The sequence below is a fragment of the Haliaeetus leucocephalus genome, unplaced genomic scaffold, assembly GCF_000737465.1.
Source record: "Haliaeetus leucocephalus isolate CR32 unplaced genomic scaffold, Haliaeetus_leucocephalus-4.0 Scaffold450, whole genome shotgun sequence".
Lineage (NCBI taxonomy): Eukaryota > Metazoa > Chordata > Aves > Accipitriformes > Accipitridae > Haliaeetus > Haliaeetus leucocephalus.
This window is the reverse complement of record NW_010972886.1, coordinates 8,752,143-8,767,266: the sequence shown is the minus strand read 5'-3', so window position 1 is coordinate 8,767,266 and position 15,124 is coordinate 8,752,143. Positions and strand designations below refer to the sequence as shown.

The window sequence follows — 15,124 nt, the reverse complement described above, 5'->3', positions numbered from 1 at the left end:
AGTAGCTTCCTACCAACTTTCACTTACTAAGGAAAACACCCACTACATTTTGTGTCAAAAGACCAAGTCAGGACTGATGAGTGTGACAGAATTGCATTGAAAAGGTGGTACCAATGGCTTGCTAAGCTTTTCCCTTTAATCATGACTTGATTCTCAAATTTGCCAAGGAAAGGAGAAAGGATGTGATGAAGTCTTCCTAAAATGGAAAAAAAAAAAAAATCTGACTCCAAATCAGTAAGAGTATACTAAGTATACTAGTCTGCTCTGCAGCATGAGGCCATTTCTGCTGACTTCAACCACTTGCAAAAGAAGGGGGTGGCAAGTAAAGCAGATCCCATCTATACAGGACACTGGCAAGCCCTGGTCTGTACAACAGCAAACAAAGTTAAAGGAGAGGACAGAGGCAAAAGCCAATTAAACAGAAAGGAAAAGTTTTTTGTTTCTAGTGACCTTGGCCCTTAGAAAACTAACTATACTGGGACACCTGAACACAGCATTGAAATCTCAGACAACAGGAACATGCCCTGCAAATGGGAATATAATGTTTTGTCTTTCGGTGATTGTGAGGTTGCTAGACTACTGCATTTACAACCATTATTTTAATAACATGCTTTAAGGAAAAGCACCCAGTCTAGAAGAATATTGAAAATTGGGGCAAACTGCTCTCACTTCTTCTTCCATCTTAAATTAGAGGACACAGTACAGAAATGAAAAAGTATACTCAGCTGTCAGAATAATACTCTGAATGTTAAGGAAGTGAGAAAGAGGAAACTAATATACTTGCTGGTTCTACTGCATCGTATTTCACTTTGACAGAAGTGAGAAATGTTTTCACACAGTAATTTTAGAATGGTATTATGTAAGAGCTTTTATAATCCAAGAGTAAAATGTAAATGTTTGTGTCTGTGCCAACTGTTACCCAAGGAAAATTAAACAAAGAAAAAAAAAAGGAAGTATCATGCTGTCTTAAAGCTGGGGGAAGAAAATAGAAGGGCTTCTAATACAAATATATCAATATTTAGATAGATCCCACAAATGAGCATCATAAACATTTCAGGAAAATGTTTACAAGGAAGTAATCCATACATTTCATTGTGTATATTCATTGGCAAAATTACAACAGTTCTGAAAATTATTCTTCTCAGACATCACCTTTAAGCGACTGCCACATCTGATAGAATAGCAAGCTCTGTAGTATCTCTTACCCACAAATCTTTCTCTCTTACTCTGTCGATAAAGCTACATGTATTCTTGGATCTTTCTCATATGTATAACTGGAGAGCAGTTCCATGATGGAGCCTTTGGCTGGTGGCCAATAATACGGTAGTTTACATCTGTCATTGCTAGAAGTCCTGATGGTCCCTTATGTAATTAAAAGTGTTTTTAAAGACTGTTGCCCCATGGGGTTTAATTAAGGTTCAGTCCCTAATAGCCAGCAAGTATAGGATACATATTTCTGTTATAACCTGATCTATAATTCAGTGGTTTACATGCATGCAGATGTGCTGTAATAGGCACCCACAGAAAAGAACTGCTGGTAATTTTCTTCTAGAAAGGTCTGGGTCACTGTGGACTTCTATTCCTATATAAAACTTAAGCAAAACTAGGCAGGTAAGAAATCCCAAAGTTATCCTGTATGCTGAGACAAAGCTATCATTAGACTCTACCAAAGAAATGTAGTCCCAAATAGAGAGGAGAGGATGCTTTGAAGCAATAGTGAAAGAGCAGAAATAGCTAGATAACTTTTTTCAAGAAAGCCAAAGAGAAGCAGGTAAATAAACTTTAAAACAACATTAACCAGAGAGCAATATCAAACCAAGAGAAAGCAATCAACATTAAGTCCAGACAGCAACCTTTTTAAACAAGCACTGGAATATATTTTAATTGCATTGCCTGAAGACTTGGCTATGGTGTAGAAGCCCGCTATAGCAGATGCTGTAAGGAAAGAAGGGTACCTGTCTCAGGTTTCACAATCAAGGTTGCCTATTTGAGCAGCCACTCTTTCTTACACCTGATGTGCCTTGACAGAGCCTTTTACTTCAGACCTGCGAAATCTTTGAGACACCATGCTTAGATAAAGGCAACAGTAATCAGGGGATTATTTCATATTCTGTTTACTGCCTTACAGTTATGAGCACAGAGGAACAGAGAAATAAACCCTCCAATTGTCAAGATAAACAACAGATCAAAGAAGAATTTAGACGCTACCTTCAAATATAAAACAGAACAAGTCTACAAAAGTCATCTTTATATGACATACTAATGTGATAGATCAGTCAGTAACTTAACTTGCTTGAGAGGAAATACCTTAATTTCAAAAACCTTGTCCTTACAGCTTAAATGGCTCAGATGGAAATTTGTCCACTGTATTTCCACAGTCTAACCAACCCAGTGAGACCCTCTGCAGGGAAGGAGGCCAAAACATACAGAGTTGATATAATAACTAGGAAAAATTGCAGCTTATTTGCTGCTTTTTTCTTCATTCTTTTGATTCCTAATGGTCTCTATTTTAAATCTCTGCACGCTTTCCTCTGTTCACCTACAACCAAAAAACTTAGGAGGCATTTCTGTGTTTCTACAAATGTTCCTTCCACTCCTACTTTTGCATCAGCAGTCTTACTCCCTCAGCAGGAAGTCATGCACATATATGCACAGACACTGATCTGTATACAAGTCCCATAAATGCCAGTCTTTGAACAAAGGAGAACTCTTCTCTTTTCCTTAAGCAAAGCATAGGAATCTATTAACCAGAGCCTCTCCTTCCAGTAAGAAAGCCAATATTCCAAAGTTTCTGAATATAAGAATGACCCATTATCATCGCTATCTGATAATGGAGGAAATTAGAAGTTTTAACTAAATATTTACACATTAACTGGGTAAGCTTAAAAATACCTAAATTGTCGCACCTAAATTACCTGTGTTTAGAATAAGAAGTCTCAGGGTCCACTAAAATTGCCTATATTTCCACTGCATATTTACCAATGTTTATAGCACAGTTCCTAATGAAATGTTTACCAAAGTTTGGGCATATCCTCTTAATACTACCACAATCTGGAATATTCCTAAGAGGCAGCCTGCACAAGTGAAATGAAACTGGATTTTCCCCAAAGCAAACAGAAGCCACCAAACATTAACAGAAGACGAGGCCAAGAATGAAGCATGGTCTCTGAGGTGGAGAATTGATTGTTCATGCCCTGAATCTTTCTGAATGTCACTTAACTGTGGCCTCTTAGCATTCTTAATGGTTAGAGCTCTAACTCATCTATTCCCCAAAAGCTTATTTTAGTGTTTGTCTTTTTGGAAAAAAATAACCTAAGGCCAGCAGTGCAGACAGATAGCACAGAAGCTTCTTGTAAGTATTCATGGACCACAACTATTGAACTGAGATGGCCTTGTCAGAACAAGCTGTGGGACAGGATTATCAAACAGTGACAAGTAATGGGAAATTCTGCTGCAGGAGTACCCAAAAATACAAATTCATAATTAAGAGATAAAAAAAGAGACTTTGGTAAGTAGAGGTTCTTATTTTCAGCACTCAGCACTACGACTGCCAAGCAACTGAGAAAATGGCACTTCAGAGATGCTGCTACTTCAGGCTCTTGCAGCTCTCTACACTATGTTTAGCATATGGTTTAATCTACGTTTTCCCCTCTGTAAAAAATGGAACTTTGAATGCTGCAGAAAGCCAGTGAAATTTTCCTACTTTGTTCATATATATAAATCACACCAGCGATTTCTTCAGCTCAGACTGGCTGCAATAACCATTATTGTTACCTTTTCTAATAGCCAGTTCAGCTGTTTAGTTCCACTATAGTATTTGTGAGAAGCAGCATAGGAAGTGTCACCAAACATATATACTACTATAGAAAATAGCCTCAGTTCTAAGCCCACTGACATACTGCTATTCTACAATGAAAAAAAATTTCATTTAGAGCTCTGCACTATGGCAGAGCAAAAAGCACAAGGAAATCACTATAATCAGAAGTACATAGTGTTAAGGTCAGGTGTAGCATAAGGATAATTCATTTTGGAATGCCTTCAGTCAGAAGTCACAAGCATAGCAGGTAACTAAAGATGCTGGGCAGATTAAACAAGACCTGCACTAAGGAGAGACACAGCTGATTCTCTGAATATGGGTAAAGTACCACTGTAGTGATGCTGAAAATGAGATGTCTCTGCATATCCCATTAGCTAGTTGCCAGTGACACACATTGCAACATGCATGGCAGTAACGTGGTTTTCTAATATTTTAATATCAAAACAACAACAAAACAGAATTCATGGAACTCAGAGGATCACTCCTAAACTCCTCTGAACTCATTTTGTATCAAGACTCCTACAACAAGCTTCAGAAAAAGCAAAGATGAAAAATGTTAGCCAGAGGAAGGACAGCTGTTAAGTTACATCTAAAATTTGTGGAATTAACTGTCCACTGCCTTTTAAAGCAAACTGCTGTAGAACAGCAAATATCATCAGGACTCTTAAATGCTGGCCACCAACTGCTACAGTCTTATCATAGGGACTCCATTCCAGTCACACATGAAAAGTAGATCCAAGGGCAGGACTTCAATCTGACACAAGGAACACCTGCCCTTGATATACAGATCTCTTTGAACACACCATCTACATATTTTAAATATGAAGGAAGAGGCAAGGCATCCCATTGTTTCCCTCATTCTTTCTTTTCCTCTCCTCCTCTTCCTTTCTCTGTTTTTTACCTGGAACTGATCAGATGTACATGTGTTCATCTCTGGTGATACAGGAGGTGTCTGTCCTATTGAAGCTATTTTTTCTGCTGCAGATATTGGTTTCAAAGGTTCCTTGGTAGGCTCTAACATACCCTAAATAAGTAAAGAAATAAATTAAAAATCACACACATATATATATATATATATTCCAAGAACTGCAGATGCAAAAAATTAGAAAACACACTACTAAGTAGTACTACCCTCAACTAGGGACTTGAGGGTAACCATACACCTCTGGGACACTTTCAGCGACAGGGGCAGGAGATGGGGTAGGGGAAAGAATCATCCTGGTTCCTTAGGCCTAAGAAACATTTTAGAGCCAATAACAGAAAAGCAAGGGCTTAGCTAGAGCTTGCTTTCAACTTTCAATAATGTAATTTAAGCTGGAGAAAACATTTACTTGATAAGGTGACAACTTCTCCTCCCAATTGTGTGTAGACTATTCCAGAAATACCAAACGGCCCATCAGAAAGGTACGAGTGCATTCATTCCATTTCAACAATTAAGTAATTCAGAAGAATCAAGTCAAATTATTAGTTTGCAGAATGATACCAAGAACAATAATTATTGACATGGAAATAGATGCATTAAAAAGCATTAAGAAAATAATTAAAACCACATTTTTAATTTTAAACAAACTGTTCAAAGATAGACTGTACTATGAAAAACATCTGAAACCTCTAGTGTTCCTAAATAAAATTGAGGGTGAGAAAGAGATCTAAAGAAAGAGCAAAGTTTGCACTGAGACATGCAAACAACCTCAGAACAATGAGGTATGAGAAAAGAAACCCCCAAATAAAGCTATTGGATTTGCAACTAGTGTATTTTAAAACAACTTCAGGAAGTCAGCCACCAAGATCAGCTGTCCCACAAATGTTTCTACACCATGTTAGGGGAGCTTAGAATTTAACCACAGTGAAATCAATTCTTTTGGACAGCAGAGAAACACATGAAGCAGTGTGACAACAGAAAGCATCAAGCCACTTTACTCCTACCATCATCTCTATCCAGCTTATTGTGTACACAAGTATGTAAAAAATTTAGAAGATAATTAATCAGCAACAACAATCTGTTGCAAAAAATAACTGCATGGGTTGCATACAAACGTAGTCTTGCTCACAAGTATGTTACAGGAAGAAAACAGCCATTACTATGAGATGTTCACCCTCTTTGTATCAGAATACCATGCTTACATCCAGAGAAGTGCATGAGCTGACCTTGATGTATCAGAAAACAACAGCTCTGGAAAGTGACTGTAAAAGTCACTCTACGAAATTAACCTACAGATTAAATTGGCTTAATATATACCAAAGAAAACTGTAATCCTTTTATATTCAATTTGTGAATGACCATATAAAAGCATATGTGTGTTTGTATGCATATATACTCACTTAGGTTTCCAGAAAAAAGAACATATTTATTCTGCTCAGACTAGCAAAAATGGCAAATCTTACCTTCTGAATGTTTTTACTACTACAGACATCACACAGAGTCTGAAATGCCTGAAATCCTGTCTGAAAACAGGAATTACAGAATACTGGCTTAAGTGAAAACAGTTGATCTTGCTGCACTAGGTTACTTGATTTTCCTTCAATCTCCAGAAATCTAAATTATGCTTGTTATTTTTATCTAGCACTTGGAGCAAGACAATAATACTGGCTATACAATGCTTTTTGTATGCATAAATAGCCTAATATATATATATGTGGGTCCTTTATTATTATGCCAATAACACTGCAAAGCATTACCATGCATCTCTCTTGACCTACAGATATTGAGATGCAATCTAGTCTGTCAGAGAAAGAGTTGCACAAAGACAAATGCTCAAGAGAGCCGAGAAAACTTCCTACACACATTTCATGGAATACTATAACTATCTAGCAGTTCTTAATTTTCCTTTAGAGCATCTGGTCTTACTGCCAGGCTTCCCACAAGTGCTGATGCAAACTGATGTTTTGATTAATTTCACAGAATCATAAGAGTGGTTTGGGTTGGAAGGGACTTTAAAGGTCCAACTCCCCTGCTATAGGCAGGGACACCTTCCACTAGACCAGGTTGCTCAAAGCCCCATCCAACCTGGCCTTGAACACTGCCAGGGATGGGGCATCCACAGCCTCTCTGGCCAACATGTTCCAGTGTCTCACCACTCTCACAGTAAAGAATGTTTCCCCAATATCTAACCTAAATCTACCCTCTTTCAGTTTAAAACGGTTACCCCTCATCCTATCACTACATGCCCTGTTAAAGTATCCTCCCCATCTTTCCTGCAGGCCCCCTTTAGGTACTGGAAGGCCACTATAAGATCTCCCCAGAGCCTCCTCTTCTCCAGGCCAAACAGCCCCAACTCTCTCAGCCTGTCTTCATAGGAGAGGTGCTCCAGCCCCCCATCATCTTTGTGGCCCTCCTCTGGACCTGCTCCAACAGGTCTGTGTCCTTCTTATGTTGGGGGGCCCCAGAGCTGAACGCAGTACCCAAAGTGGGGTCTCACGAGAGCAGAGTACATTTCGATGTTCCTTTGTCATTTCTGACAACTATTTAACAATGTGGTTTCTTGTGTTTTAGTTGACATTTTTACATCTATACTTTATATAGTTTAAATTCAACAAGAATAACTTTTCATTGATGCATACACATTGATACGTTACTTCAATCAACTACTTATTTTTTCAAAAATGCCTCAAACTGAGCTTGGACTAGCTAGCCCACCATATTAGATAAACAGCTTGCTTTATGAAATGAGTAAATCAATACTTTTTTCATTTAAAATAAAGTATCTGCTTGCACATGTAATGAAAATTGTTATTTGATGATTCTTTTCTAGCATTTCTACTGATGCCTAAGCCATAAACGTACTTGCAAAAGTATCTTTCAGCACACTTGGTGCTTAGTATCATTTAATATATTTAATTATATAATGTTGTTGGAATTATAACAAAAAATAACACTCAGAAAAGCTTACCAGTCCTGCTGCATACATGGGTACTATAACAGGCTGTTTCTTGTTGCCTGTAAAGAGCTGATAAAACAACAACAAAAAAATTTACTTATCTGTGTCAGTGATGATATTTTTTCAATGTTATATAACTTGTATAAGATTAATATCAGAGAATAAATACTATGTTAAATATAACACAATGGTTAAAAAACTAATGCAACTTTTAATATTAATAGGGCTTACAAAAAGTTGTCAGATGGTCTGTCGTGAAAATCCATGTTCAGTGCAGCTATGCAATTAAGAAACAAGCATTCACACAAAAGGACTTTCACCCGATTGTAAATTTAAAGCAGCTCCATTATTTAGAAAGCACTTTTTACTGACAGACTCACAATATTTCTTGTGTCGATTCCCAAGGAGCACAAAAGCTTTTTGTTGCTGTGGGAGCCACCCCACTGGTATCTCAGTCCATACGCATCATGGATATCCTGCAGCTCTGTCCACACATCCATCAGTTCCCTGTACAACCCATCATAAATCAAGTTATCAACAGGAGTAACAGCTTAGCAGCCTTGAATATTTATTCTAGTTTTTAACGTAAGTGACTTATTATACATTCCAATTAAACTTATGCCTAAGCACAACACCTAGGGGAACTAAAACTGCACAGTGTTCTCAGAACAATTATAGTTCAGACTTCTTATTGGAAAATGATGTCCACAGCAGACAGGACAAGGCCTACTTAGACTTCGTCATCACATGAATAAATATAGCCATTTATATCAACTGTAACTAATAAGAGATATTCTGATTAACTCAGAGACATTACTTCAAAGATGATATGCTGCTGACTATGTTGATATGTTATGTGAAATACTCCTGGCGTACATAGTCACTGAAAACAAACGTTCTGCTAGATAGCTAATTTTTACTTGATAGTTCCTTCAAAACGCTTGAAGCAAACAACTCATTTTAAATTACTGCTGTATGTTTTAAGTTCCCAAAGAACACACGTTTCTACTTCATTTTAAGTTTGTTGCACTGTGGCTTCTTACCCAGTATTTGCTAAGGTCTCCTCAGTTGTCATCTGCTTTTCACCTGCTTCCAACAAATGATTCAAGGAACTTATTTCTTCTTCAATTTCAAGAACAGGTATGGAAGGAAAACAGACTTCAAATATTCGTTCCAGACGACTTAGCAATGTTGTCTACATAAAAAAAAAAAATTATGTCAAATTTTGTTAACTGTTTTAAAGAAAAGGATTCCAAAATTACAAAAATAAGTTAAGATGGAAAACAGTATGTAGCTAATACAAAGTTTCACTTACAACAAAATATTTAAGTGTCAGAGTATCACAAGACTTTTTAAGCACCAAATACAGGCTGCTAGCTACTGAGAAACAGTAAGGATCTTGCCCTCTGCAGAGTGAGTTCTTAGAGAAGAGTCCACAACAGTTCTTACCAGAGTCACTCTTTGTTATAAATTAGCAGAAAATATGTGCAACAAGTATTATGCTACATTTACTTAAGATGTGTTAAAGTCTCCGATTTTACACATGCTAAGGGCTTCACACATTTTTTTCAGCTAGCTTGGTATTAATAAATATCATTTCACTTAATGACGATGCACTTCAATCCAAACTTGAGACTTAACTTTGATTCAGAAGACAGCTTCACTTCTTGCAAGATGTATGCAGTTAAAGGTCTCACAAAACTTAGCCTGATGTGCAACATGCTCGTAGTGTGGTAACAACTTCAAAAATGGTAAGGAAAAACTATTTATAGTCCAAAGACTGCACACTTCCTAAAAAATTGTTACTATCAGTGACTCAGATGTAGGAAAACTATAATCCCCAGCTTCATTTGCTATGGTTCACATGATGGGTATAATGCAGAAGAGCCAAGACTAAGGCATTTAAACCTATCGTTTGTCAAAAAGTATTTGTAAGATTTGTTTGGTACTTCTCCAGACCAAAAAGCTAACAAAGAAAAAGAAGAATTACTTAATGCCTTAATTTCTTACCCCCAAACCTATTTGTGTGTTTTTACACATTAGAGGTTGTTTACTTTAAATAGAAAAATTATTTTCCTTCAAGCAATTTCCCTTTCCTCCCATTCATGATTCAGATAGTTGATGCTGAATGCTGTGATCCTGTGAGGGTTAAAAGCCAACCTGGGGAATGTTGCTATCCTAACCAAATAACTTAAAAAAACCCAGCAAAAAATCCTCACTAAGTTTTATTTTAGCTGAATAAGGTGCCAGCTAGATAGCAGCATGGTTTGCATTACTACAACTTTATCTACATTACTCTTTTCTGACCTTCTTTCTGCTGCCTGACATTATAAACTCACACCAAGAGTATGTAAATATAAATAGTCAGAAGTTTTGCAGGAGGGCTACAGATCTATATCCCACAGTTTTGAGAGACTAGGCAGGATTTCCTGCTTGTCACAGAGTTGAAACCATGTCTTGATGTCACTATCACTTCAGTCTCCCTTGGGAGAAAGGAAACTTCAGCATCTTAGGAAGGCCAACAGGATTCTTAAGTTTCATAGTACAGCAAATGTCTCCTGCTTTTCTCTCCACCAGTGCTACCATCACCGCTGTTGCGCAGGATAAAGTCCCAACAATATAAAGAGCGCATGTTGGTACTAATGGTTTCCAGGCATTTTAATTCAATAGCATGCGCTGGAGAATGTTCCGATTCTTGCCACTTGGGCCTTGGCAGCTGGATTTAATATTAAAACCAAAAAAACCTCACCAACCCTCAAACAACCTCCGGCCCCCACAAAAACACACAAAAAAATCCCACCCCTCCTTTTTTTTTTTTTTTTTTTTACAAGCTTAGTATGCTTTCCTCTTTTTAAGTTCTTCCCTTACATTTCTATCTCTTCTATTTCCATATAGCCATAGAATTTCAACTTTATTATAGCTCTATGGACTGTCTCAGACATCAGATGTACCACTGCCACAGAATATATTTTTTCCCCAGTTCAACCCATTAAAAAAAGGTAACTGACAATCTTTTAACAATTATTATATGCACACAAAAAAAGAAATTAAAGCCTTTTTTCAATGCACTTGTTAACAGCAGCACTCAAATCTCTTCTTGCTAGGGGAAAGAGACACAAGCCTGGCACAAAAGGAGCATTTCTGTCTTTCTAGTTTGGAGTCCCTCAACAGCCACCTTTCTGATGCTCTGCTGTACTGCCCACAGGGCAGCATCCAGCTTTTCTACTGGGGAAATGGAAAAGAAACTGAGTAGGCGAAAATCCCTCGAGCATCCCAGAGTGTGTGCTAGTATAGCTATGCCAGCAGAGCCCTCCTGTGGAGATGCAGCATATTCCAGCAGCAATGCTGAATTTACAAACATAAACCTCAGACAGAAGTTTTGTGTTGCAATCAAAATGATTTCAAGGTTCAGAGAAGCAAGGCTGGTAGGTGGAAGTTACATATTTTAATTAGACCAACTGATACAGTTGGGACAAACCTTTAGACACCAGACTATCTGCTTCATAATTATAATAGGTATCTACAACATTTCTCATTTGAATTTTTATCTGAAAATTTGCCTTGTCTCTTGTCTCAATTAAGCAAACCACTGACCGTGTACATCAGCAAGCATAGTACAGGAAACATAACAGAGAGGCAAACACCACATTATCAGAATATCTTGATTCTGTACTGGAGTCAGGATGACAAGTTGGGAACTGGGAATCAAGTCTGTTCACTCTATGCTCCCTATTCAGCTGCTAGCAGCAAAAAGCAGGAAAACAAAGTTGCTTAGAACATCAGCTCTTCAGTTTTGCTACCTGTGAAAGAAATGCCTGACAGGAACAGCCATCAGGTTCAGTTATTTGCAAAGCATAACGTCAAAGTGCCATATTACTATACTATCAAAGAATCTGAATTAGACAGCATACCTGACTCACACTTTTTTTTCCTCTTCATTACCTTACTGGTATGCTTTGACCATAATGAGTCATGTTCTACAGTATATACTTTTCATTTTAATCATCTCTTCATGCCCAATCATTTTGGCCATACAGTAAGGTATAATACTTGTAACATTGTTTCATGTTTGTTGACCTGAACTAAGACACTAATTTACATTTTTAGGAAGCAAAACTAAACACTATTCCAGATTATAGCCTAACACTTCAGCATACAAAAGCATGCTCACTTAAGTTTTAAAACTTAACTTCACCTACAATATATCACTTACTCTTATCTTACATGAACAGGTGAGGCTTACTTCATTTCTGTAATATAGCAGGAATACGTATCCCAGTGAAAACAGAGGCAGGTGAAAGGCATTGTATCATGAAAACAGCAAGGCATCAGGTTTCTTGAAAAGCATCAACATCTGAGAACATGCTAGCGTCTAAGAACACGCTTCCTAAGGTAATGAAAGAATTAAGAGAGAGTCCCTAAGAACCAAGAACCATGCTGCATTTCAGTTAGCACCCAATTTCAAATTTGAGCTTAAGAATTGTGCCAAAATTTCAGGAACAGTTTAATTATAGCATTCTTTACACTTCCTTTCATCTTTTCTAAATTTCCAGAAATGCTTAGCCCTTATTTATATACGATAGAGAAGAATGGTTTCCATAGCAAACCAGAGTAATTAATTCTATGTGTGCAAATGGACACAGGGATGAGCATACCAACACACACCTCCCAGGCAGTGGCAATATCCTTAATGGAAGCAGCTGAACTTTTTCTTCTAATTGGTAATGAAATCCTGTGGTCACAGCTCCCAAGTATAAAGGGCATTACCAAGATTTTGAAATTAGTATAAATGTCCATCTTCTACAAACCTCAATCTATTGTTTGTATAAACAGACTGTAAGAAAATATTACTTCTGACATACACAGTAATTTCATGTCTTTCAGGGTGAAAAATCCTGAAAAAAAGAGGCAGAAAACAAGAACTTTTCTCCACTTTACATGTCACTAAAAGCATTTGATACCCAAGTATCTCCACTGCCATTTGAGAAGAGTAATTCTTAAAGACACTTTTTGAAGATGTGAACAAAGGCTACAGCTGCCATTCTAAAAATTAACTGTGCATCTCCAGTGACAAACTCAAAGCCCCATAGTTTCTGTGACTGCACACAAGTTTTTGGTAAACAATTAAGATATGTGGTAATCATACAATCAAAATATCACAGATGTAACAGACTTTCAAGTGAGAATGATAACCACAGGATTAGAATTTATCTCCTTGGCAGTTAAACAGGGGGCAAGATTCAGCCCTCAGTGCTGAAAGGCCAAAGTACTTGGCTTACCAGAATTTGTTTTTCTCTTCTTCACCACAAGACTATAGAACCAATGAACTCCTTCAACACAGCAAATCTACACTGGCCACCCAGCACACTAAATCCTCCCCAGCCACCTCCACATGAACTCAACAGTGACAGGTTGCTGCCTTTCTTCAGAGCTATGAAAAGAGGAGATAATAAAACTTGCCATAAAGAAAACATACTTGGGCCACAAGTTGATACGATTTGCATTTTTCACTACATGACTGCTGTAATGCTTCTCTGGGTGAAGTTTCAGGGAACTCTGTGTACAAAGGGGAAAAAAAACCCAACACAGTTGTCTTGCTTCTCTCCACAGTCCCAATCACACATGAGCTGCGGAGCAGACACGAGCTCATCCAGTGAACTTCTCATGCTGGAAGCTGAAGAGTGGAGTGGCACTTTGTCCCTCCTTCCTTCCCATCGGAGGGGACAGTCCCATTTCTCAACACAATCCCTCATTTTCCCCACTCTCACTTACAGCCCACAGCATCTCTGCTCCGGCAGCCTTCAGAGGTGCTTTAAGAAGGGAGGGAGTTGGAAGCAGAGCGTGCCTTCAGCCCTCCTTTTCTTGCTGCCAGGAAAAGAGGCTATGGAGGAAGCAATACAAGCTCTGGGCCGTTTTTGCATCTATCGGACACAAAACTAGACCACCTAAGAATAAATAAAACCAGTGTAATAGTTAAATTATTGACAATATTTAGATATTCAAGTCTTATCTGACAGAAAAACATAAGAAAGGAGACAGAAATTGGCATATGAAGGATCCAAGATGATAAATATGTAATTTAGGAAAGGAATAGAGTCCATATGGACATGATTGGCTTCTAGTTAGAATTCAGAAGCCAAGTGAAGGCTCTCAAAAAACAGCAGAACAAAACTCAGGGGCCAGAAGCTAGGAAGAGAAACTCATTAACCAGAGAGATTTTATTTATTTATTTTAAATCATGAATGCATTGCTCTGGAGAGTGCCTAACACAGGTATTTATGACCATTTTAACAAAATAAAGCAGAGGTTAAATGAGAAACTCCCTTTGCTGGGTTTTCTAACAACCAAACCGTATTTTCCAGCAACACATTTGCCTGTGAGGAGCTAAGTTGCCATAGACTCCTGTACCTTCACCATATGGGGGGGAGGGGGGGTTGGGTGGTGGGGTTTTGTTGTTGTTGTTTCTTTGGGGGTTGTTTCTTTTTAGGTTTTGAGGATTTTTTTTTTTAATGAGCTACACTACATGACCATACCGTTAACCCAGGGCAGCTGAAAAACTGATTTCAATGGATGCAACTCACCATGGAGAACACACCCATCAACTTCAGTGGGTCTCAAAATCTTTTGGACTCAAGCATTAAACAAAGCTGAACAGTTAACTAAACACACATAAGCAAACAAACAAATCACTAAGTTCCTAGTTAAATGGGGGCAGTTTTTTCTTTGGAAAAGTTTATGGACTGCTTAAACTAAAAATCAGTTTCCCTTCCACATAGCAACAATTTAGTTCCTTCTCTGATGTGCAGGCTCTGCTGAGCAAAGAGAACACCTTCTCAAAAGCAATGGGAGAACAGCTGCAAGCAGAAAAACTCCCAAGTAAAAAAGAGACGCAAAGCTTACAAAGAACACTAGTTTAACTTCTCATTATTCAAATGTGATGGCTTTCCTCCACCCCCCCTGAAAAGCAGATAAATTTGAGATAGTGCCATAAATTTCTTAGAGATAAGAAATTGAATTGTTTCATTTTTATTACCACAGGTAATTTATAATGGAAACACTGGTCCTAAACTGAGATTTACAAGCCACGAAGAGGATGCCACAAGAGCTAAACCCCTCAACAACACAAAATGAAGAGTAAGATTTTTTGCAATAATTTAAAGAATTAAAGAAGGCAATGATAGTCCTAGATATCCCAAAAACATTTTTAAATAGTAACTATAAAGGTCTTGAGCTCAGCTGCAAAGCAAATCTGAAAATTTAGAGGCTTAAGAAGAACAAGACTTCTCTGCTCTTTTTACTGCTTGATACAAGAGAGTTCTAAACCACAGGGAAGTTCAGCGTAGAAATGTGAATCTGTCTCCCTCCTTCTTGCTGGAAGGCTTGCACATTTTTTCTCCCTCAGTTGGAAGAATGTATCAAATCTTGCATC

The 15,124-nt window shown here is 37.8% G+C and overlaps 1 protein-coding gene across 3 annotated transcripts in view; it reads right to left on the bottom strand.

The window, feature by feature from the left end:
• The window catches only part of AFTPH (aftiphilin), a 67,028-nt gene that overhangs the window by 33,494 nt on the left and 18,410 nt on the right, over positions 1 to 15,124 (bottom strand). For all 3 annotated transcript variants that reach the window (XM_010574761.1, XM_010574762.1, XM_010574763.1), the window contains exons 3-6: positions 8,739 to 8,890; positions 8,076 to 8,202; positions 7,708 to 7,764; positions 4,719 to 4,841 (exon numbers count right to left, since the gene is read on the bottom strand). In XM_010574761.1, the coding sequence (XP_010573063.1) occupies positions 4,719 to 4,841; positions 7,708 to 7,764; positions 8,076 to 8,202; positions 8,739 to 8,890 (459 nt within the window). The remainder of the gene's footprint in view (positions 1 to 4,718; positions 4,842 to 7,707; positions 7,765 to 8,075; positions 8,203 to 8,738; positions 8,891 to 15,124) is intronic.